This window comes from Macaca nemestrina, chromosome 14, assembly GCF_043159975.1.
Source record: "Macaca nemestrina isolate mMacNem1 chromosome 14, mMacNem.hap1, whole genome shotgun sequence".
NCBI classification, from domain to species: Eukaryota; Metazoa; Chordata; class Mammalia; order Primates; family Cercopithecidae; genus Macaca; species Macaca nemestrina.
Window position 1 is genome coordinate 85,173,814 of NC_092138.1, and position 25,771 is coordinate 85,199,584.

The 25,771-nt window shown below is 47.3% G+C and overlaps 1 protein-coding gene and 1 long non-coding RNA gene across 9 annotated transcripts in view; one reads left to right on the forward strand and one right to left on the reverse strand.

Moving 5' to 3' along the window:
* Positions 1-24,159, reverse strand: part of LOC105487081 (whirlin) — a 102,671-nt gene extending 78,512 nt beyond the window's left edge. For 4 of the 8 annotated variants that reach the window (XM_011750387.3, XM_011750382.3, XM_011750381.3 and 1 more), the window contains exon 1: positions 22,868-24,141. In XM_011750387.3, the coding sequence (XP_011748689.2) occupies positions 22,868-23,485 (618 nt within the window). In that variant the 5' untranslated portion in view covers positions 23,486-24,141. Of the gene's footprint in view, positions 1-22,867 lie in introns of all 8 variants that reach the window. The other 4 variants (XM_011750386.3, XM_011750385.3, XM_071078232.1 and 1 more) reach the window with 3 other exon arrangements.
* Positions 1,316-15,828, forward strand: LOC105487080 (uncharacterized). Its single transcript, XR_011612798.1, has 4 exons — positions 1,316-1,427; positions 7,105-7,183; positions 12,814-12,976; positions 15,698-15,828. It is a non-coding gene; the product is annotated as an uncharacterized lncRNA (long non-coding RNA).
* Positions 24,160-25,771: the final 1,612 nt, after the last annotated feature.

Below are 25,771 nucleotides of genomic sequence, written 5' to 3' on the forward strand. Positions count from 1 at the left end.
GCCTGAGACCAAGTGGGCTTCTCCCAGAGCACAGTGGAAAGTGGTTCAGGGCACAGGAGGCGTCAGCAGAAGCCTCTGAGGCCACCACATCTTCCATGGCCCCTGTCTTCCTAACCCCTCTTTCCTCTTCCTCTCGTCTCTGCCCCCTGCTCCCTCTTCCATGAGGGCACAGCTCCCTGCTCCAGTGCTGTTCCACCTGGCCTGCCTCCCTCTCTGCTCCTTCCTAGACAGACTGCAACACTACACCACAGCATTCATTCAACAAGGGCTGACCAAATGCCTACGGTGTGCCAAGCCTAGAGGAAACAAAGTGGGTCTATCCTCATAACAGGCTGCAGCCTGGTGAGAAACAAGGCATTACCCAGCATACATCAGGTCCTCATGACACCTACGCCTGGTGAGGAACAAGGCACTGTCTGGCACACAGTAGGTCCTCATGACACTTGAGCCTCGTGAGAGACAAGGCATTGCCTGGTACACCATAGGTTTTCATGACACACGCCTCGTGAGAGACAAGGTATCGCCTGGCACACAGTAGGTCCTTTTGACACTTGGGCCTGGGTGACAAAGCCATAGCATTGTCCTGCACACAGTAGGTCCTCATGAAACTTGTATGTAGTGAAGAGCAGAGCATAGCCAGGTCCATAGAAGGTCTTCACGACACATGCCTAGTGAGAGACAAGGCATCATCTGGTGCACAGTAGGTCCTCAATGATGCGTGCAGCCTGGTGAGAGATTAAGTATCATCCGGCACACAGTACGTCCTGAAAAAAGACTGCCCGATTAAGAAGGTAAATATTGCCCCCAAAAGAAACCATTAACACCCACAGGCATCCTCCTGCACCCATATCTAGTCTGGAAGGTTATGCTCGGGTCAGGAGGAGTGCAAGTGGAAAAATCACACGTGGACTGTGGAAACAGAGAAAATCGGATTCCAGTCGCACTTCCACGGCTTGCCAGTGGAGAGTCCTTGGGCCAGCTGCTTCCCCTTGCAAAGCAGCACATGTGAACTGCAGAGAAGGACAATGCTCACCTCCCAGGGCAGCACGGGTTAAATGAGGCAATGTGCATAAAGTTCAGAGCCTTCTTGGCCACACAGTAGGAGCTCAGCAAATGACAGAGCCCACTCCCCTCTCCCCTAGCATGTCTGCATGGAGATCAAAAACCATGCGGTAGCAAAACATTGACCAAGGAGTTAAAAAAAAAAAAAAAAGTGAAGGAAAGAATAAAGAACAATGCGCAGAGCATCATTTGTATTCTTTATCGCCGGCAACAGTAGAATCCTCTTGGTCAGTTCTATAAATAGGCCAGCAGCAACCTTGAGAACAGAGAGGAGGTTAATGCCCTTGATGAGAACACCATGGAGAGCCAGCATCGGAGAGGGCCTAGGCCAAGTCACTGAGTCTCCCACAGGCTGCCCACCCCTGGTATTTTACAGAAGGGGACCCTGAAGCCCCAAGATGGGAAGGGACACATAAGGTTCAGGAGTACAAGAGGCACAGCCCAGGACGCGGGAGGCCAGTCCTGGGTCTCCTTCCCCTCTGCGCCTCAGTTTCCCTATCACAGGACTATGAGATTAGAAACTCAGCCAGACACTCAAGCGTAGACCATTCATCTACCTCTGATAATGACTATTCTTTGGGGATAAATATGGGCTTTTTGTGGGTCTTGGAGAGCAAGAATATCATCATCCTCTACTGCTTTTTTATATTTCTGGCAAAACTGATGATAAACAAGATTCCTGAGAGAAGCTTTCAACATCTACGCAGGCTCTTGGGATATGGCCTTGGTGCAGTGGCCATCAGAATCCTGCAGAAACAGCTCCATCCATTGCTATTTAATGACACTAAAATGTGTGTGGGTCATGCAGGAAAGGGGAAGGGGACGATCTCTGCTCCTACTGCCTTCTTGTCTCCATTTCTACAAACCATTGCTTGCTTATTTTAAAGGGCATCATTAAACAGGAGAGTTATTTCCTAACAAAGCTGGTAATGCTTTCTCCCCTGTAGCCACTCTACCAGCCTTTCAAACTCACCCACCATTGCTACCTTGATCCCTGAGGCTCAGGCCACCTGGGGGATTGCGAGGTCCTCACCCACAGTTAGGTGCACCAGACCATTCATTTTACTTCTCTCACCAAAGCAGCCTACAGAGCACACAGCCTTAGGCAGCAGAGCTTGAGTCTGTAAGACAGACCCAGCAGGTCCCTGTTGTGCCACCAGCTTGGTGGGTGTCCTAGGGTTACTTCTCCCCTTGCTAGGCCTTGGTTTTGCCCTCTGGCAATGAGCAGGTTGGACCTGTTTGCTAAGATCCTGTCCCAAGTTAAACTTCTATGTCTTTCTGATTCAGGGCTATATTTAGAAGGAAAGACTGTATTTGCTCTCATAGTGGTCACAGGTCATTAAAGTAGAGAGATCAGGGGCTCTGGGACACCCAGGGATAGACTCCAGGCAGGCTGAGGATTGTGCCTACCAGGCACCTGACTTCTGGACCTGGAAAACTGTCCTCAGTTTCTCCCATTCCAGCAGTGAGCACTTGAACTGTGCTGGTTGGTGTTACTACCACGTCACTGAACCAGATCCAGAGCCTGGGGGCTCTGAGGTTCCACAGGGTTTAAGGAAACATCAGAAGGACAATTGGAGCATCTCAATTATGGCAGGATGGACACTCCAACTCAGCACTATCAGCAGCAGCAGGAGACTTTGAAAGGACTTGAAGGCCAGAGGGCTGCCCCTCTGGGGCATGGCTGTGTCCTTGCTCTTTGTAGGAAGCTGCCTGCAGGTGGTAAGTCACATCCAACACATCCATCTGCACGTTGTTGACTCTCCATCAACCACACCCCTCTCTAGCCAAGACAGCTCCGCAGGATCCACCAGTCTTCCTGAATCGATGGCCTATTAGCTGTGCCACCTCACACAAGTTACCAAACCTCTCTGTTCTCCTGTTTTCTCTCCTGCAAAATGAAGATCACCATTCTCCTTTCTCTTTACTTAGAGGAGCCCTATTAGCACAATGCCTATCACTGAGGAATTCAGTGAGCTACGGCTGAAAAGGAAAATTGCGAGATCCGAGGAGAGCCCACCGCATGCAGGGATGGTCATTAGAGTGCTGTGTTCCCATGCTCGTTATCACGTGTTTACTGGTGAAACTTGACCCTGGGGCGTTCCACCAACTCAGATCATAGAGAAATCTCGATCTGACCCAGCAGTTGGCACGACTAAGATACTATCCATCACTAGATGACTATTCCGGCAGCACGCTATGATTATGGAAATGTAAATTACATGTGTATGTCTTCAAACTTAATAACTTGCTACTTGGATTAATGCTCTCAGGAGGCAAATTTGCCTCACTCAGCTCTTTGGAGCCAACTCTGAAACCCCAAATTCATAGACCAGGCTGACATGATTCTCTGCTTAACAGAGGAGTGAGAAAGAGACTGAAGAGGGTCACAGTGTAGGGGGACTAATGGGATGTGTTAACACGGCAGACACACATATGCTTCTGTGTTCAAAACCATGCACCAAAGGCAAGCATGGGGTGGACCTCAAGGTCACAAGACTATCAGATCACTGTGCTGAGGAGCATGTGCAACAGAGGTGTTCCAGAAAAGTCTCAAGCAAGGACATGTAATGATGAGTCACTCAGCTTATTTCAGGGTGCAGACCTCAAAGGGCAAGGTTTTCTCTTTTCAGAAACAGAGACTTAACCACAGGAAGGAGAGCTGGTCTAAGACCCAGGTTAGTGACCCAGAAGGGAGGAAAAAATGACGCATGCCTGCTCTTCCCAGCCCCACCTTGCCTAGCTGGGGCTTTGTGTGTTCAGACACACTGGACAACGGTGTTGGCTCTGCAGATGACTTGCTGTGTGACACTGAGCAAATTACCTAAATTCTCTGTGCCTGTTTCTACACTTAAAAAGCAATTGCTGGTCGGGCGCAATAGCTCATGCCTGTAATCCCAGCACTTTGGGAGGCCAAGGTGGGCAGATCACCTGAAGTCAGGAGTTCAAGACCAGCCTGGCCAACATGGTGAAACCCCATCACTACTAAAAATACAAAAACTTAGCCAGGCATGGTGGCGGGTGCCTGTAATCCCAGCTACTCAGGAGGCTGAGACAGAAGAACTGCTTGACCCCAGGAGGTAGACGTTGCCGTGAGCCAAGATTGCACCACTACACTCCAGCCTGAGCTAGAGCAAGACTCCGTCTCTAAATAAATAAATAAATAAATACTAATTGTTGTCTGGGCACAGCAGCTCAGGCCTGCAATCCCAGCACTCTGTGGGACAGAGGCAGGAGTTCAAGAGTACTTGAGGCCAGGAGTTCAAGAGCAGCCTGGACAACATGGTGAGACCCCACCTCTACAAAAAAATTTAAAATTATCCAGGTATAATGGTGTGCATCTGTAGTCCTAGCTACTCAGGAGGCTGAGGTGGGAGGTTTGCTTGAGCCCAAGAGATCGAGACTACAGTGAGCTATGATTGGGCCACTGCACTCCAGCCTGGGCAATATGGTGAGATTCTATTTCAAAGTAATAATAAAATTAAAAGCAACTGTTGTAAAGATTTAAGACACTGTAAACTGCGAATACAGTACCTAGCACACGGTAGGTACTAAACGCATGCCAATTCCCTTCCTGAGTCTGCCAGCTCCTTCTCCCAAACACAGGCCCCAGGAATTCTCTAAACCTCGAATCAATATGGACACAAACACGTGTCCCCCAACTTTCCTCTTTTTAAGAAACATCCTTCTTCAATCCACATTTCCTCACATCTGCTCTGCCTTCAACATACAGTTCCTTTCCCACGACTTCCAGAAAGGCTTCCCAGATTGTGGCTGACTCTTTCCTCCAAGAGCATCCAGCACGCTTCTGTGATTGTGCTGCCATCTATACCACAGGCTCTGAGTCACATTTGTGGTCTTGTCTTTAAGACTACAAGACAAGTTCCTTGAGGCACATTCCATGGTCTGTTTCCTTTAGAACCTCTCCCTGCTCCTTCTCATTCGTTTAGCCAACCGTCCATTCATTCGTTCATTGAACAAGATATTTAATATTCTATATGCCAGATAGCCCCCAGAAATCTGTTCAAATTAGGACACAGAAAGACCAGTTCTCTTTCAGATCAGTAGTCAGGCAGACCACACTTAATGTGAGCATAGACACCTTAGATACACATGAAAGTTGGAGAGACAAGTGAAGAAAGCGTGGTTAAGAGCCACAGCCCTGGAGTTAGGCTGTAGGAATTCCATCCTAGCTCTGCCACCTGCCAACAGTAACCTTGGGCAAGTTACTTAACGGATCTGTGCCCCAGCTTCCCAGGCAAAAAAAAAGAGAGATAACAGAGGTACTATCTCACAGGTAGTTCTGATGATTAAATTAGTTAATATATACATATATAAAGTGTTTAGCACCTGGAACATAGGTAAGAGATACCAAAAAAAAAAAAAAAAAAAAAAAAAAAAAAGGTATTATTCCTGTAAAGAACTCAGTACCTAGAACCCAGAGTGGAAGTCTCAACCCACCACCCTGGTAACGACTGGTATGTGTTGATGTCTGTCCTTCCTGACTTGCTCTTGTACTTTATAAACACATATATATATATGTATACGAGCTTATCATCAGATTACATAAATCAACTCACAATTGAACATTTTCTGCTCCATATTTTTTTCCGCTAAAAATGTATTTTGAAGATCTTTTCTTACCAGTTCAATGGCATAAAGCTCACCTTTTCCCACACTCCATCCCATTCCCCGGAAGGGACTCATCACTACCGAATTCTCATTCTCCTATCAATGGACATTTAGGCTTTTTCTCATTTTTTGCTAGCAACATCACCTGCGATGAACATCCTTGTATGTGCCATCTTGGAGTATACATGCATCTAATTCCCTAAACTAGAGAAAGATGGAATTCCTGAAGCCATAGGCAGTGCGTCTTTATTCATGGACAATCAATCACATTTCTTTGCCAGGGTGTCCCCTGGGGCATGCCTTATCCCTGTTGTAGTTCCTGTATCTACCTGCAGGGGGAAGCACTACACCATCTGGGCCTACAGAGGACCTGAATTCCCCTGACAATGTGGATGGGGCTAGGTGGAGGCTTTGCAATGTCCTTCTCCCAAGGCAGTGCTCACTCTGGTGCAGAGATCCACCCTCCATCGTAGTTTCTTCCACAGGTTCCAAAAAGCTCCCAGTTTAGGCGAATCTTGGCTCTATCTTCCAATCATCTGGGGGCTAAACCTTGGGCCCTAAAACATTGCAAAGCACCAAAATGAAAAGGGTAACCTGGTGGTGTCTTAGGGTGCGGACTCCCTCAGAGGGTTTTCCCTGAAGGTACAGTTGCTAGAAAGCCATTCTCAAACAGTGTTCAACCCCTTCCTAGCTATGAGACTTCAGACAAGTCACTTAACCTCTCTGGCCTCAGCGTTCCCACCTATTAAAAGGGGCCATAACACCTATGCTCACGGAGTTGTCATGTAAACTGAATGAGGACCAATCAGAAAATGTGCACAAAGCATCTTGCACTGGGCAGGGCGCACAGGAGGTGTTCGGCAAATAGTGGGTAGCATTAGTAACAGCAAAATTACAGCGATGATGTGATGTTTTATTCTTCCCACTGCACAGATGAGGAAAGCGATTCCAGGTGGTGAAGTGTCTATGCATGGTCACAGAGGACAAAAGGCAGGGCTTGGATCTGGATCCTGAACTTTCCATATTCATGCCCCTCTCCCTGCTTCTCTCCACTGCCCTCTCACCAGCAGTTTAAGGGGGTTCACACCCCCTTAAACACCAGGCCAATCCTACACCTTGGCCCAAGACAGACAGGGGAGGGTTTTTAAAAAGGACGTGGGCCTCACAGGATGTAAACAAGAGAAAGTCCTTTAGGGTCTTGAACCCGGAGCAGGTGCTGGGTCCAGCCACATGGACTGTAAAGTCCCTTCCCATTTAGCCCTGCTTTGAGGGAGGACAGAAATTGGTGATGCGGACTCTGCCCCAGTAGCATATTTTAATGTCATGAGAAAGTAAAACCCTAATTAGCACTCTGTCTTCCAAGCTCCTTCCATCTGCACCATTTTTATCTGTGTTAATTACCTCTTACAGGGACCACTAACTGCAACAGCTTCCCAGCCTCCTCTCTCAGCCCAGTCACTGCAGAACAACCAGAGGATCCTTACAAAACGTAAGTGGACTCTGGCCCTTTCCTGCCCCAAACTCTCCCCATTGCTTCTGCTATAAAACTCTCCACAGTGCATCTTGGGCCTGTGTGCCTGGCCCTGGTGCCTGGCCAGCCTCATCTCCTGCCCTGCCACCTGAGCTTTCTTACAGGATCAAGTACTCCAAGCTTTTTTCCACTTCAGGCCTTTGCACGTGATGCTCTGTCCCTGAAAGTACATATCTCCACATACTTACTTATGCAAATGATTATTTTATTATCTACACCCTTCTCAGTTGACCAGGAAGGCAAGAAATTGTTCTGGCTTGATCAGAGATGTTTCAATAAGTAAAAAACATAGGACATGGTAAGAGATTCCACATAAAGAGACAGTGAAGAAATGAAAGATGCTTTCTTCTTGCAATTGAACACCAATAAAGAAATTTACCTCTCCTGAAGTTACCAATGATTTCTCTAGTAGAGTGGAAATAATCCATTAATTTCTCCTTTTGCCTTGGTTGCCAGAGGGCTCAGAATTCAATTTCAATATACTGTTCCTATCAAAGGCACCACACACACACACACAACACACACACACACACACACGCACGCACTTTCCAAGATCACTTCTGATTCCTCTACCTTTTTAATGAAGTGTTTTTCAGGTTAACTCACTCAATTACTTTTGACTTAAGTAAGAATCTTAATTATAAATGCGTTAGCAAATAAGCAAATGAGATACGTAAAGTTTAAAGAGGGTGTTAAACTACACCATTCACATGGTAGATGCTCAATAAAACCACTTCCAAGTGAATAAACACTAAAATCTAAGCACATTTCTAGAATTAGATACCTTTTCTATGCAGCTGGAGATGGAGATCCTTTTTACAGATGCCTGGGCAATATTCTGCTTTCTCCTCTCACCTCTCTCCCTCCACTCTATAGAAAGGCTCTGAAGCTACTGAGTTTGGTCTAAGAACACATGTCATTTGTAAACATTCTCCTAAATGAAAGTCCAAAAATTGTTATTCTTATATTATTTTGGAATGATGACATAACTGGGCAGTGGTTTGGTAAGAATTCTGTTTCTCAAAGAACTGTAGCTTCACAGTAGCATCCTCAACATCTGTGTGCTCATCAGGGAGCCAGGACCTGCGATACAGCCATGCCACGACATGGCCCATCTGCTCCGGCTCTGTGCAGCCACCTCGCTTCCTTGAACTGCTGCATCCCAGGGTAAATCGAGTGGACCACAGAGCATTGGTGTGAACCCATCCAAGACCCCACCCCTGAAATGCAGCTCAACATAAGGATCATTAAACAACATGACAACATATGTCAAAATAGAAATGCAAGGAAGCAGGTGATTCGACAACTGAGGAAATGTGAATACACAAGGATAAAGGCCAGGGGAAATGGCAGAGAAATGCACGATGTCCAGTTAGAAGGATGGGCACGTGGGTGTCTTCTCCCCTTTTCTGGTTTTCTTTAATGCTATTTAAATATGCCTTTAATTTGGGCCTCACGAAGTAGGTTTTTAAAAACCTACGGCTGGATAGGAGAGTATTTAAGGAAAGAAGAACAGTTAAAGAAAAAGTTTTTTTAAAAAAGATATAAAAACCAACTGTTCATTCCTTCCACCCTCTTAAGAGTTTGACCTTCTCCAAGGGTTCAGTGTGAGGATGCAGAAGGAAACCTTTGCTCCCATGCTGGGAACGCCGGGATCTCAGAGGCTGGAAGAAAGACCAGACATTTTAAAGTCCCTGCTCTCCACTGTCATTGCTTCTAAATGTCTGGGTGAGTTAAGGCTGTGTGAAAAGAAAAAACATAAACCTTCAAAGAGAGGGATAAAATCTTGACCTTGGGGATAATGCTACAAGAAATTTGCAAGAAAGTGACAGATAGGCTGTCCACCGCTTTGCAAAACAACTCATGAGGACAGAACAAATTCCAGAAAGATATTGATTCCTTTTTAATGCAATTCTTCAATTATCCTCAAAGCCTGGCTTTTAGTCTGTTATAATTTAAGTAAATTGCTTTATAAATGTTCTTTTAAGTTTTGTCTGTTTATTCTTTTTTTTCTTTAAGGAAAACAAGATCCTCAGAGTCATAAATATATTCAGTCAAGATGAACCCCAATGGGTTTGCAATGGAGCATTCTGTTGTCTGGGATAGATGTCTGAAGCAAAGAGATCCATCAGGAATATCTGTTTATATCCATATCATTTTCTCAGTTCATGAATAGCTACGTTAATGGGATTTAGTCTCCTCCCAGACTCTTGATATCCCTGAGCCTCATCACTTTCTGACAATTCTCAGTTGAAAAGGTGATGGGCTTCCAATTTAATTCAAGCTCAGATAAAACATCTGAATTCAAGGTGAATGAATCAACCATTTCCTAAAAACCTACTCAGCCGATGTCTGAAAAATAATGATAGATTTGATGACACTGAAATGTAAAACTCTTGTGATAAATGGGCATACGATATCAATCAGTTATGCACAAAATATATACGTGTAAATACAAGAACACACACACAATAAACATGTAAAAGAGTTTAACTTCACTGCAATGTGGGACTGAATGAGGGGATGTAATGGAGGCAGGTCGGAGCCGCTGCCATCACCATGACCTGTGGTAACCAGTGAGAGCTCCCCGCCAGAAGAGTATGAAATAGCAGAGCGCACCTCGGTTAATGGACAGCACCGGGATGACGGGCTTTCTGCTGCCACCCGCAAGCAGAGGGACTCAGAGATCATGCAGCAGAAGCAGAAAAAGGCAAACGAGAAGAAGCAGGAACCCAAGTAGCTTTGTGCTTCGTGTCCAACCCTCTTGCCCTTCCCCTGAGTGCCTGGAGCCAGTCCCACCACGCCCATGTCTCCTCCTGCAGGGCCCACACGTCCCAGCCCTGATGGCTTCCCTTTGCCCTGAGTCTGCAGCAAGTCCCTTTCATGCTTCCTTCCCTCATGAGGTGGCCTCTCTCCTCCTGGGTCACTCCCAGGGGCGACAAGGTTACCCCTTCCCAGTGTTTTTTATTCCTGTGGCACTCACCCCAAAGTATTAAAAGTAGCTTTGTAATTTGAAAAAAACAAAAAAGAGTTTAACTTCACTATTTAAGTTATGTAAATTAAAACAAGATACCCTTTTTGTCTACCAGACTGGCAAAAATGGAAAAGAAATACAATACCCGGTGTTGGCATGGCTGGAGAAAAATGAAGAGCGTCAGGTGCTGTTAAACGCTGGTGGGATGGAATATACAAAACAAATTCCTTCCCAGGGGCAGTCTGGCAACAGTTAATCAGAAGCTTTAAAATTGCGCCTCTCCCCTGAGCCAATGCCACCTCTAGAAAGACAGCCCAAGGAATTATTAGAAATGTGCCTAAAGATGAATGTGCAAGGATGTTCAAAGCAGCAATATGGATAATATTAAAAAACAAACTGTCTAACAAGAAGAAATTAGTTAAATAAATCATGTACCTCTTGACTACGATATATTATGCAATCATTAAAAATCACACGGTAGAAACATTTATCAAGGTGGCAACACAGTCGTCATGCATCGCTTGGTGTAACGAGTAGGCTAGATAATGACACGCAGCATGGCAACTTTGAGGAGAATTCCCAATATAAATGCATACACAGATGCACACAGAGTACTCTAATTGTCAACAAGTGATTATTTCTGGGTAGGTGAGTGGGTACAATTATTACTGATTTGGGGAGCATCTTTTGGTGTTTTTCCAAAGTTTTCAAGTTTTAAAAATTAAGTCCAGGCTCAGCGTGGTGGCTCACACCTGTAGTCCCAGAACTTTGGGAGGCAGAGGCGGGTGGACTGCTTGAGCCCAGGAGCTCAAGACCCATCTGCGCAACACGGTGAAATCCCATCTCTACAAAAGAAAAAAAAAATACACACACACAAAAATATACATACACACCATGCTGGGCATGGTGGAGCAAGCCTGTAGTCCCAGCGACTCGGGAGGCTGAGGCAGGAGAATTTGCTTGAGCTTGGAAAGTTAAGGCTGCAGTGAGCCAGGATCACACCAGAGTACTCCAGCCTGGGTGACAGAGCAAGGCCCGTCTCAAAAAAAAGAAAAACAATTAAGTCCATATATGTTAGGTAATTAAAATAAAGAGGCCAGGCACAGTGGCTCACACCTATAATCCCAGTGTTTTGAGAGGCCGAGGTAGGAGAATTGCTTGAGCCCAGGAGTTTGAGACCAGCCTGGGCAACATAGTGAGACCTCATCTCTACCAAAAATAAACACAATTAGCCAGGTGTGGTGGTGTACACCTGTAATCCCAGTTACTTGGAAGGCTGAGGCAAGCAGATCACTTGAGCCCAGTCCAAAGCTGCAGTGAGCTATTGTCGCACCACTGCACTCCAGCCTGGCCAAAAGAATAAGACCCTATCTCTTAAAAAAAAAAAAAAAAAAAAAAAAAGGCCGAGCATGGTGGCTCACGCCTGTAATCCCAGCACTTTGGGAGGCCGAGACGGGCGGATCACGAGGTCAGGAGATCGAGACCATCCTGGCTAACACGGTGAAACACCGTCTCTACTAAAAATACAAAAAAAAACCACCAAAAAACCTAGCCGGGCGTGGTGGTGGGCACCTGTAGTCCCAGCTACTCGGGAGGCTGAGGCAGGAGAATGGCGTAAACCCGAGAGGCGGAGCTTGCAGTGAGCCAAGATCGCGCCACTGTACTCCAGCCTGGGCAGCAGAGCAAGACTCCGTCTCAAAAAAAAAAAAAAAAAAAAAAAAAAAGGGAGAAGTGTGGAAGAAACACATTTTAAGAGCCTAGACAAATTCCTCTATTCCACATTTCCTATGACCAAACAAAATGCCCCTTTAACTTGTCCAGTCTGTGACAGCAGAGTTGATGACCACCAGCCTTTGACATGGGGCCCAGGAGAGACCCTGCTCTCATCCTTGAAGTGTGCTGATCTGGCAGTGTGGACGAATTCAGAGACTCCGCCATTCAATGAGATAATTTCACAAGTCACCAGTTTATTCTAATGGGGGTTGAACTGAAGTCACAGTTATCTATCAGGGAATTTCCACACACAACGTACAAAATAAACACATGACAAAAGTCAAGGCATGGTAAGAGAGATAAGAGAGAATAAAAAGAAAAAAAAAAAAAAAGGAAAAAGTGCCCAATGCCACCTCTGTCCCTGAAATCTAGTCAATAAAATGCATACAGTGTGCCCAGGAGAGAACAGAGCGGCCGCAACCTAGGTTTTCTCATCAAATAGCTACAAAGCCATTTCCACAAGGAAAAAACTCAGGGAGGAAACGCATATTTACTGAACTCCTGCTCTCGCTAGCACCTTGCTGGGCTGTATGCCTTGCTTCTCTGTTAGCAGCCAGCCGAGAGCCCTGGCAATGAGCATGCACTTTAGAGGCTGGAATACCTGGATTCAAATCCTAGTCCCGCCACCCCTGACCGTGTGCCCGTGACGGGTTACCTCCTCTTCCAATTCTCAGAGTCCTCTCCCGGGGGTATGGTGAAGTGTCAGTGGGGGATTTATGTGAAACCCACACAGAGCTTGTGATGTCACAGAAGATTCCCAACGGTGGTGATATTTTTTAGTGCACTAAGTACTGTAAGCATCTTGTGTGTGTTATCTGTTTTGTACCTTCTACATTGCCAGGAAGAGCAGCATCTGGTAGGAGAACAGATCCCAACACAGGAGTTTGAACAGGGTAAATGATCATCAAATGTTCAGACCAACAGATGCACCCAGTGCTTTAATACATTATCTGCATAACCATCAGTATCCCCATTTTAGAGATGAGGAAACCTGAACAGAGAAGGTAAGTAACTTGTCTGCTATTTTACGATTATTCCCATCACAATGTCATTGAAGAGGAATCTGAGAATCAGAGAGGTTAGGCAGCTGGTTCAAGGCCCCACAGCTAGAAAGTGGTAGAGCCAGGCTTGGAAACCCAGGGCTTCGGAGCTCAGGCTGGAGCACTGCGGGGCATCCCTTCTCTCTGCTGTTGCGGCAAAGACGCAATCCCTCAAGTCAACACCACCTAGGTGTAAATCCTAGCTCTGCCACTTTCCACCTTTGGGATGGCCGGCAAGTGACAAACGCTTGGCGATTTTGGAAAACAAAGTGATGAGAATGATACCTACCTTGAACTTCACAGGGTGATTATGAGGCTTAAGTGAGTTTATACACATACACTGAAAACAGTGTCTGGCTCATTCTAAGCCCTCTATCCAAGGTTATTATCATACAATAAGCAACAAAGAAAACACCAAGAAATGCATTATCTGTGTCATGACAGAGGTGAGAAAGGCCATGACACTGGGGGGGTTCAGGAGGGAAGAGCAGGCTCCTGGGGATAGGGACAGTGGCAGAGGTGAGCAGGCAGGTCCCCTGGAGAGGATGTACTGAGGCTGCAGCTAACAGGATCAGTGGGTGTCAATAGTTGGAGAGAATCAAAGCCTTACTTCAGAGGAGGGTATGTTGCTTACTTGGCCACAAGTGGACACAACTTGGGGAACAGGACTGTCTGCAGGTAAAGATCAGAGCACGGGGAGCCCAAACACGAGGTTGAGGAGTTTGGCATCTGCCCTGCAGCCTCCCAGCTCAAGAGCAGGGTTGTAGGCAGGGCACAGCTTGATGAAATACATATTTAGAGAGTGCACTTTGTCACCAGGATGGACATCAGACCGGTGGGCAGATGAGCAAGACAGGAGACAGACAGGCTGGCCAGGAGGCTACTGCAGTTCGGCAGTCCTGGTGGCGATGGTGTGATGGGGAAGAAAGAGGTGTGGTCTAAGAAGTGCTGGAGAGAAGTAAAGCCTGGAGAGCCCAGCCTCCCTGGGGCTGGTGCAATCTTCAAGTGGGAGAAAGTGGGGAACAAGAGCAGGGGAAATATCCATGATTTAAGGGTGAGAGAAAGCACCATGAGTAGGCAATTAAAAAATAGATAAATACACTAAAAGGAGGCACAGATCCTGTGCAGAGACAACAAGGCTAGACGATGGGTAGAAATGCAGACATCTGGGGAAAGAAGAATTTGAGGAAAAGCTGTACATGTATGTGGACCTGCGAAGCAGACTTAAAAATGTCAGGATTGGAAGGACTTGCAGGAGGAGAGGGGCTCAAGAGTCGGGGAAAATTTGGGAGAAATGTATGGTTCACTAAAGAGAAAGAGGAGGGAGGCAGAAGGAAAGAGATGAAGAAAAGGAAAAGGGTACACTGGGTCCAAACACTACAAAGGATGCCGCTCCTCCGTCTAGGGACAGGAGGATGGACGTGGCAGAAGGAAAATCCCTCCCTTGACTTTCAAAGTTTTCCTATCCACATGGGAGGTTCATTTCTGAAAGCTGGACCACGTTTCTTTTCTTAATCAGAAACCTCTTAACGAGACTTAGTACACCTTTTCAGATGTAGTTAAATAAATTACAGGGTTTTTTTTTTTTTTTTAAGTGCAGACGCCCATGTTATCAAATCACCAATTTCACCTGCATTAATTGCTTTAATGGGCTCTAAAAACAGCCACCTCCTCTCCCACCTCATCAGGGTCTCTGGGGAGGCCATCAGGGAAGGTTGCTGGGAAACAAAGTTATGGATGCAGCTGATCCAGGGGACAATGCTGTCACACTCTGGGTCATGCAACTGTCTGGTATGCCACCCACATTGTTATAAGGCCTCACAGATAATCAGAAGGGATGGTGGGGGGGACACATAATTCTATTCAACCACTGGGCTTTATTACTGCTATAAAGCAAAAATGCCAATGCCAAAAGCCAGATAGGAGCAATTACATTTTTAAAGAAACTCTGTCAATGTGGGGATATTGACTACATTTAGTAAATGACTCTGCAATTCAAACAGCTACAGTGGATCACATGGGCCCTGAGTCCAGTATTTTCTTCCAATGGCACCTAAAAAAATCCAACCAACCAACCAAACAAACAAATACAAAACTAAGCAGGCATAACAGAAGACTTTCAAAGATAAGCGAAGGCTGTCCATACCATTTTTCATTACAATGCTTGCAGCAGGACCTCCCCTGCCATATTTTCCAGACTGTTGATGTTCAACAGCAACAATGACATGTTTGTGAGGAATATGGGCCAGGTTTGGTGGTAGGAGAGCTGAGTAACAGAAAGGCAAAGGGACCGGCCCAAGGTCACAGCCAAGTTACATTGTCAGATGAACCCAGGTCCATCTCCAAAACCCAACTCTAACCTCTTGGGTACATACCTCCCTTCCTCAGATTCTCTAGTATATCCGTTGACCGTGCACAAGTGGAATCTTGCAGCAAAATAGTTAAGTATGGGGACAGGAAAGTTCACCTCTCTGGTCAAGTCTTTACGGGGATAAACAGTGTTGGGGATGGAGGAATCCTAAAGGAAGACAGTGTTTCCCAAACCTTAGCATGGTTAAGGCTTGGCTGGGCAGTTTGTTAATTCTTAAGCAAGCTAACATTGTAAATTACCACTTCTAAGGCTCTAACACCCGGGTATTTGGCAATACCCTTTTTAATATCATTTTACTCTGTTCTTCCCTGCAGCCTACAGCTTTAGAATCCAGGAAAGAGGACATTTGGGGGCTTGTTTATGGAAGGCTGATATATTTGCTTTGCATTCAGAGTTGAAAGGATGCTGATATTAGGAAACTCAGGTGGAGAGAAAAAAAATCATGACGAAACTGGCTGCTAACTGAAGCAAAGCCACAGCCAATTTAGCAAAAGGAATACAAATTCTCAAACGGGGAAGGAGGCAAAGGTGCTGCGACTGAAAAGGAAGAAAAAATAAATCCATTTATGCATGCTCAGAGAATAAAGCAGCTTTTAAGCGTACGTGTGGTTACTGGAAACTTGGCCTTCACCCAAAATGCTGGGCTTCTAGAAACCTGAACAGTTTTCTTTTTTGTTTTTTGTTTTTTTAAAGAAAGAAAGAAAGAAAGAAAGAAAGAAAGAAAGAAAGAAAGAAAGAAAGAAAGAAAGAAAGAAAGAAAGAAAGAAACCCAAAAGCCAGAAGATACATCTCACCCAAAATTGGTTCATTGATTGCTTCAGAATGCATAAATGATTCTATTTTGGAATCAAAGACACAATCAGGCTGCTGAAATAACCCACTTTTGGGAATGTGGTTTGAAAATTAAGAGCAAAGTGACAAATGAACTAGCTGAAAGGGTCTCGTAGAGTGGCTCTGGGCTTCAGGGGATGAGAAAAGTCGTTGAGTATCCAGGCACAGACCACATTTTTTTTAAAGGCCTTACACTCGAATAGCAGAGGGTTCCGAATGTTGCTACACCTAGTAGTCATTTGATCCCCACAGCCACCTGGGAAGGAGGCAGGTGGGAGGTAGTTATGCCCATTTCACAGCTCCGAAGACTGAGGTTCAGAGATGTCACATGAACTGCCCATGGCCACACAGCCAGCTTGGGGGTAAAGCACACACTAGAGCCTGTGGCTTTTTTCAGTGTTTCTGTCTAGCACCCACAACGCTGGCATACACAGACTTCCTTCAGATCTCACTCTCAGGAGCTGGGGAATTCTGAACTCACTGGTGCTGGATTAGGAGCAAGATCATTCCATTCGTTCAGCAAATACTCATTTATTTACTAAAGTACCTACTGTGTGCCGGGAGCTGGGGAGGCGTGAATGAGCAAGGCAGATCAAATCTTGGTTATCCTGGAGCAAACTTGTAACGGGGGAGGCAGACCATAAACAGACATAAAGAAATGTCCTTTTAGTAGTGACAAATGGGCTGCAGGACACTAAAGCCAGGTAAAAGGATACAGGAGTGGGCAGGTGGGTGTACTACTTCAGAGAGGGTGACAGCGATGCAGAAGCATGAGAATGTCACAGCACTTTAAATGCTGGGTGACCTGTGGCCATGGATGGGTCTGTATCCCCCAAGGACAGAGGACATGTCCTGTTCATCTCTGATGTCCAAGTATCAGCCACAGGCCTGTGTGTGGTAAGCACTGCTCAGAGAATGCATGGATGCACGTCTCTACCCGACGATGGAACAGGCTGAAATACACCACTCTCCCTTGATATGTAGGTCTCAGACAGCACCCCCCACCCCCCACCACCAACTTAGTAAAGTGAAGTCTCTGGTTGGTTCTTAAAAGGCCCTCAAATGTCAAGTACAAAATGTGACATCTGCCATGCTTTCTAATAAGGGGACTGGCTGGCACTGTCTTCCAGGAGGCTGACTACAAAACCCTTGGGCTGGGGTCCAGGCAGGGAGGCCACTTGCTCCTAAACCCAGTGGGGACCTTGAGCTCCCCAGTTCCATCTCCTTAAGCATGACCCTCCTCGCCTGCCTGCTCCCCTGGGGAAGGTTAAAGGGAACAGGAGGGATAAAGCACCCAGCACATAGTAGGTACTCGTTAATGTCAGTCTCCCCTGTTCCCAACAGGCTTCCAATAAAGTAAAGTTATAGTGCAAGTGCAATGCAAACTACATACTCTAGGTGACAATGATGTGTCAATGTAGGCTCATCAATTGTTGATAATGGGGGGGGGTTAGCATGTATCCACTATGTGGGAAATTTCTGTATCTTCTGCTCAATTTTGCTGTGAACCTAAAACTGCTTTAATAAATAGTCTATTGGAAAATAAATAACCACAAGTGCACTGGCCCCAGGATGCTGCTTGCTGCAGCTGACACCAGGAATGCACGGAAAAAGAATGGAGAGAGAGTGATTCCCATTCTCTGCACCCTTTCCGCTTGCCAGGCTTTAAAAGTAAAAGGCCAATGTCAGCAGCACAAAAATCTTAAAAATCACCCCTACCCTGGGGCACAATTAGAAGTCTGTGTGAGTTCAGAGTTAATATCAGATTCTTCCTCAGGAGTTTAAAAAAGAAGAAGTCAGTTCTGAAAGATTTGTATTTCAGCCTCCAGATACCTCCGGCCATTTAATGTCATTCTTTCTAATCAAGATTCTCTCGTCCTGGCTGAGGATTAGTCTGGGGTCCCTGAAAAGGGTAAACCAAAGGCTTCCCTTCCAGGTCATAAAACAACCTTGCTAGAAATCACCAGTTGGAGCCTAATCCCCTACGAACGCCTGCTTCGGTGCAAAGCCCTTTGCAGGATGGAGGGGGGATTATGATTCTGAGAAGACTGTACATGTGCTTCAAGCTTGAGCAGACAGGCACATGAGCGAGGGGCTGCAGGCACTGACAGGTGCAGGCAGGCTGTGTACCGTGGGTGCGGCTGAAGGCAGGCAGAGTTGGGAAGCAGCAACATACACACAATCCAATCGGTCGGGGGGTTAAAGGATCACACTTATCTTTGCAGCTCCATCCAAATGATGAATCGATGGCAAGTAATAAACAATGCTGGGTTTGTCAGCAGAGGGGAACGACAGGAAAACAAGACACTAGTGCTGGTGTGGTTCTATATCTCTTTCATGTCCAGATTCAAGTCAGGAGGCAAGAATTTTCTATAAAAATACCGATTTTTTTTTAAGGGCATTCTCTTCCACCCTACAAAATGCTTCTTTGATTTAAAGAGTAAATAACCAGAGGAAAGAGGATTTTGTCCTATCTAGGCGTCATAATTTTCTAAAACCTTGAGCCTCAGCTTGAGCCAACTAAATATACAAGACTAAATTAAAGAAATGGACCCACTCAATGTACTGCATCACACTCTGGATATGCAGCAGCCACAAATCTACTCAGTAATGGGCTTATTAATAAGTGAGCTTTTCCACATGTCATTGCTGGCAGGATTCATAGGACCCAAGAGTGAAAGCAGGGCCAGAGGAAAGTCTGTGCAGGCCATGGTGCCATGGTTTCCAAACTGGACACAGGAACGAGACCAGGGGGAGAAGCTACATTTCAGACACAAAGTTGGAAGTGGTAATAATTTGTAATGGCTTCAGCTAACCATGCACAATGGGAAAAGGACAATTGTGTCATTTAGAACATGCTGGACCAGATATAATGTCTTATATGAATATGGACAGATTCTTTCCAGGTTATTATGCAAAGGGAGAGAGGGTGCGATCGCTCTAATTAAACGAAAGTACCGGCAACAGTTTTTAACTTCTGGAATATTTCAATTCTAATATGCTCCTTGAATTCTAATATGCTCCTTGAATTTACCCATAGGGGTGCTGAGGCCATAAGGAAGCACCTACTGTGCAATTTTTATTGAGAGGAAACACACACATATGTGTACATATCTCAGCAGTACCCGGATACCCTGTGTTCTGCTACCCATGTAACCAGGAGATTCAGAAGGCAAGTGAGCAAGTGAATTTGATTTTGAATGCTCCCAGGGCAGCGCTGTTTGTGCCAGAATCCTACTGTTTCCTCATTTGCTCCGGAATAGCACCAGGGTTGGTGTTCATGGGTCAAGAGACAGCAGTCCAGCTCTCGTCAGTACAGTGTATAACCCATCAATTTCCTGATTTAGTAGGATGCTACGCGAGAGTGCCAAGATCCTCATCTCCCAATCCTTAGCCAACTTTCCTTATTCTGCCTTAAATGAAAGCCATTTCAAAAGAACAAGAAAACATCAGATTAGACATTCTAAATGCCTTCTGTGTACCAAGCAAATCGCAGACTGTCTGAGCTGGAAGGGATCTTGGACAGCTCCCGGCCCATCCACCCTGGAATGCAGAGAGGGTCGGTGACTTGCCCAAGGTCACATAGGAAATATGCAGCAGGGCCTAAGGCAGCATCCCTGGTCTGTGGACTCTTTGGCCAATTTATCAAGCACATTTGGCTGAAAACCTTTGAAAGGGTCTACTTTTTAATTATTATTAGTTTGGCTCCTGTTCATTCAAGATATTATTTCAAAACTCAAACATTTCAACATAATTGCAAATAGTACATGACTTGCCTTATCTGGACCTGTCACTGCTGATTCCTCAAGTGGGTTTCAAGAGAGGGGTGGAAGCCCCAATGAATATAGTATCAAATCCTCACTGAACTGCTTCAGGTAACAATAGATGCTTGATTTATCAGAAAGAGAAGTGGAAAAAACTGCTTGACCCACTCTTTAAAAAGCTGCAATGCTCCTTTATTCATAAACTCTTAGGTAACTTGATTCCTAAAATTTAATTTAATTTAATTTTTATTACACACGCACACACTGAATCTCTCTGTCTGGGAAGCTCAGAGGATCTGCTCCCCCTCAAACCACCTTCCATTGCAGGAAAAAAATAAAGATTGTTAAGACTGAAAACACATCTTCTACTAAATGCAGTGTGGTATCCTAGAACAAAATAAGGACATAGGTAGAAAAATCGGTGAAATTTGAATGAAGTGTGAAGTCCAGTTAACAGTAATATACCTTTACCATAAATCCCTGACATGGTGACTCGCAGCACTGCAGTTTACAAAGAACGGCTCTCCATGGAGAAATGCTGGTTAAGGGCAGTCTGTGCCTAGTAGAAAAGCTGGGGCCTCTTCTGGCTCTCAGTTAACAGGCTTTTCGCTCTTAATTTTGTGGAAATGTGTCAACAGTTCTCCAGGTGTTCTTTTAAACTGTCCCTGAAAGTACACGAGGAGTGCCATGGCCTCAGGAACTAAGTTCCGCCTCCTCCGTTTTAAATTCCACCCACCAAAGAAAAGGCTGTCCTCTTTTTCCCCTGGGGTTAATGTAACACAAAGCAGCCATCACTTTGCCCGTTGCTTCTGAAGGGTCCAAAGGGGTCCATGCCAGGCAGGTTATGTATCCCGCCACGGCTAGAAGAGGGGTGACCCTGGGGCAAGAGCTCATTTTGCCAATGTAGCCACTTCTGTTGGGAAAATGATAGTAAAGAGACAGAGCCACTCAGCTCACACAGGCTCCTGCGCCACAGGCTCCCACACTTCAAGGACAGCTCTGCTCCTATCAACCTCTCCCTTGCTGGCAAGGGTTTATTCTCAGGCTTCAAAAACTATGACATGGAGAGTTTAGGTTTTACTCTGGAAGCAGCAAGAGTAAATAAACGAGCTAAAGGCTGGTGCTGCTCTGAGTCACAGTTTAACAGCACCATGGTGTTGAGGGAGGTTCAGAGAGAAGATCTGGAGCAGGATCAATGAAATGGTGGTGGGGGAGGGCGGGGGTGGCAGGCCGGGAGCACTGCAGGTAAACTGAAACTCACAGCCAAGCAGCTTGACCCTTATGGCATGGCTGAGTCTGGGGTGCAAATGGAAGGGACACTCTGCGTTTTCAATGCCCAAGGTAACTGACAGTCTTTCCAAAGCCTATCACCTTATCACCTTGTGACCGTTAAGTTACCCAAGTCTTTTTAAATTGCCACTAAAATTGAATCCACATTTATAAATGATCATTTACATCAAGTATCTTTAGTGCATAAATTTATCATCTGGGAACTCCAGACCTTTTAAGGTCAAGGCTAATGGACTACTTCTTTATAAATACATGGAATGCTAAACAAAGGGAAAAGATTGATAGAGGGGGAAGAGGAATTGTTGCATGGAAACTCACAACGAGCTTTGCCCACTGCACCCTGGAACAGTATAAACCGATCGGCCTTTTTCCAGAAGCTGCAAAGAAGTTTCAGAAAGCCTCAAGGGCTTCCTTCAAAGGGGTTGATGGGCTGGGAAGCAAATGAGGGAAGCCAACATCAGGTGCACAGCCAGGGAGATGGCTCAAGACTCACCTGGACACAGGTCACTGAACGGCACTCAGGAGGAAGTAGCCATGGGCCTCTGCTGCCTAGGAGTTTCCCAGGAGCCAGCAGGCCCTCAGCTGGAGTTCAAAAGACCTGTGCTGGTGGGGAGCCGGGGGGGCGGGGGGGGGGGGTGTGTGTTTTACAGAACAGTCCAACCCCCTGAGAAGCATTTCTCTGGAGAAGCAGAGCATGTGTCATTGTCCCTTTTCCCCCAAACTCTTCACTTCTTGTACACAAACGAGGTGGGGGAAGGGGAAAGGGGGAAAAATGCCTGCAAAGGATCCATGAATCCACCCTGGAGCCAACACTATCCATCATACTCCAGCTGGTTTTCAGTAGCCCTGGGCTGTGAGATCAGTGAGCACACACACTCCTTTAAAAAGCATGATTAAATCCCTGGAAGCTTGTTGTCATGAGGTTATATTTCTCAATTAACAGATGGCAGAGAGGACAAATACTCTCAGGGGCTGGGGAATTTATTTTTGACATTCAGGCAGGAGTCTCATTTCCAAAAAGGTTAGGGACCGCTTATTTGGTCCAGTGGCCCGATTTTCCAAGTGGAGAATAAGAGGTCCTGAGAGGGCAAATGACTTGCTTCAGGATACACAGCCTGTTCCAAAAACAGCGGCGTCAAGCCAGGGCACTGTGGATCACAAAGACGGCCTCCTCGGGCCACTTAAGAGCTAACAAACTTTCTTTCAGGGAAAAAAACACCCACAGAATGGCAGCAGCAAAGGCCACCTAATGATGCCAAGCAGAGATTTTATCTCTTTTATTGCTCATAAGAATCCACAGCCCTTTTCACACATCGTAACCATACATTTGCTCAAGTATTTGACACTATCGCCTACACTAGCCTTTAAGCCTCACGAAGGCAAGGGTCATGTCTGTTTGTGCAAAACTACGTTCCCAATGCCTGAAAGCTATTTGCTCTGTAAGCTATACATTCCTGTTTTAAAGTTAAAAAAAAAAAAAAAAAGAGGCCCAGAAAGGCCAAGTGATTCGCCTAAGGACACACAGCACGGAGTTACTGAAAAAGCTGTGCCACTCTGTCCATACTCTGCCCCAGACTCCTCTCCAAACCACAGCACTACCTTGACGGCCTCCGCGTGGGTCACCCGGGCCAGGGATTTGTCGTTGACTCGCAGAATCTGGTCCCCGACCCGCAGTCCTTCCTTCTCAGCTAGAGAGCCTGGTTCCACCAGAGACACGTAGATGCCCACGCCGTGCTCCGAGCCCCCACGGATGCTGAAGCCCAAGCCCTCGTGGGCCTTGGCACGCCGCAAACTCACCAGGCGCACCTCCCCGGGCCCCGCGCCGTCGGGGCCGCCCCAGGCGGGCTGCCTGTAGGGGGTGGTGGCGGGCAGGTAGAGGCCCTCGGCTGTGTATTGGTCGAAGAGCAGCTGGTCGGAGCGCGGGATGACTAGACGAAGCATGGGCAGCAGGCGCCGCTTGACCGGGCTGTCCAGCAGCACGCGCAGGGTGCGCACCAGGTCGAAGACGTTGCGGCGCGCGTGGTAAGCGTTCAGGCAATGCGTGAACTGCTCCCGCTCCGCCTCGCTCAGCAGCGCGGTCAGCGCCTGGTGCAGCTGGCGCACGTTGGCAGAGAGCAGTCGCAGCCCCGAGCCCCCGCCGCCGCCCGCCCCGGCCGCCGACCCCAGCGAGCCGGTGGAGGACGAGCTCACCGACAGGCCGTCCAGCGGCGCGTTCATCTCCACGCCAAAGCCCGGCCGGGCTCTGGGCGCGCGGGGTGTGGGGGGTGCCGCTGTCCTCGCGGGTACTGGCGCGACAGCTGGATCTCCGGGAGCACGGAGACGACGGCTGGAGCCTGGGTTTGTGGAGCACAGGTACAGTGGCTGGATCCCAGGAAGTCGCGGAGACCGCTGCTAGAGTCCCGGAGGCGCGAAGACGGCGGGGGTCGCGAACCTGGAATCCAGGGGACGCGGAGACGTCGGCGAGTTCCTGAAAGACACAAGAGTTGGCTGCTGGAGCCCAGAGGTGGCGGAGACTGCGGCTGGAGTCCGGGGGGCGCGGAGTGAGCAGCTACATTCCGGAGGGCACGGAGACGACGGGTGGCTGGAGACCGGAGGCGCCGCAAAGCTGACCTGACCGCCCCGTCACACCATGCCCGGGGCTCCCCCAGCCGGGCCGCCCGTTCCTCTAGGGCTGGGGGACCCCAAAGTCAGAAGTTGGGACGGAGGGCGCTCTAGTCCCAGAGGAGTCCGGGGAGTCGCAGTCGGTGAAGCCGCGCGGGCGTCCGGCAAGGGGTGCGGGGCATGCCCGGGGCAGCCCCGGGATGCAGCCGCCCGGGGAGCCTCCGCGCCCCTGCGCCGCGCGGCCGCGAGCCTGGACTTTGCGAACTGTTGAGCCGCCCGGGCCGAGTCTTCCAGCCAGTTCCGACGCCGTCGCGTTGCCAGCCCGGCCCGGGCCCCGCCCCCTCGCCCCTCCTCCTGCCCGCCCCCTCCCCCCGGGCTCCTCAGGAAATGACGTCCCGCCCGGTGCGCCTGGCCGTTGCCTGGAGACGGGGTGAAACAGTCCAGCCCCAGGGAAGAAAGGGGTGAACGCGGGGGTAGGGATGGAAGGAGCTCCCGCGTCCCCTACCCCACCTGCAGAGCCGGGAGCGGGGCTCAGAAACAGCGCTTTTCGGCGTTCGCAGCGAGTGCCGGCCCCAGGATCGCTTTGGAGCAATTAGCCAGCTAGCTAATTCACAATTCGGGGGTGAAATCGTCAAGTTTTTTGTTTGTTTGATTTTTGCTTCCAAAATACTGGGCACTTCAGTCTCAGTTTTCTTCCTTACAGTGTGTGGCGCTCCCCTCCTGAACGCGCCCTGACATGACAAGTTCAAGGGTTTACGTGGACGGTCGTTGGCCACCTACTGTGTGCAAGAGACGAATACGAGCAGAGACTGCTGTCTGCCGGAGCCAACTCCGTGGCAGGGATGGATCAGACTGGACCCCTTCCCAGTCTCCATTGCGAGGGAAAAGCCACTTTCAGAAATATTATATAAAGTGTACACCCCACGCTCGCACACACACATACTAATGAGCGCATATAAAACTGGTGAAATCTGAGTAAGGTGGGTGGATTGTATCAATGTCAATGTCCTGGTTGCCATCGTGTCAGCATGGGGGGAAACTGGGTGAAGGGCCCATGGGCTGTCTGTGTATTATTTCTTACAACTGCATTTGGATCTACAATCTCAAAATAGAAATTAAAAATATACATATTTGAAGTGGCTTGAAGAAAAACTCTTCTATGCTCTCCCATCCCTAGGCAAAATGGGAAGATACACTCAGGTGTGCCCTGGAGTCTATCATCACCCACCCAATCCCCCAAATAAGATCTAAGTAAAAGCCCTGTGCTTTTATTCTAAGGGGGAGCTTCATAGTGCTACACACACACACACACACACACACACCCCTACCTCACACACATCCCTTCCAACCTGAGCTGCCTCTCCTAAGCTACTCTCCTATGTATTTTTCCTAAATCTCTTCCAGGATTTCCATTGCAGAGCCAGCTGACTTCTATCCAGTGTAGGGCAAGATGGAGGATTACCTGGAGGATTTGGTTTGTGGTGGACCCAGAAGGATAGATCATTCATTTATTCATTCGTTTATTTATTTATTTATTTGGTTGCTCTTCATTCCACGTTTTTGAATCATCTGCTCTGTGCTGGGTCATGTGCTAGGTGCTGGAGACCCGGGGGAGAAAGATAAAATAAATAGAGTTAAAAACCAGTGTGATAAGTGTTGTGATGGCCGAGGGAGCCAGGTTTAGGAGAGGAGAATATGGTAAGGACTTTACTGCAGAAGCGACACCTGAATGAAGAACCTGTAAGGAGAACGCACTTTCTCCTCTAGACAGTGGGGAAGAGTGGAAAGGTTTTCAACACCAATGACTTAATGCATTGAGGCTAGGAATGGAAGCTGTATTTTCCCTGAAGATTTTCAATTCTTTACTTCCCTAAAGTAGACCTAGGTTAAATTAATGCCCAA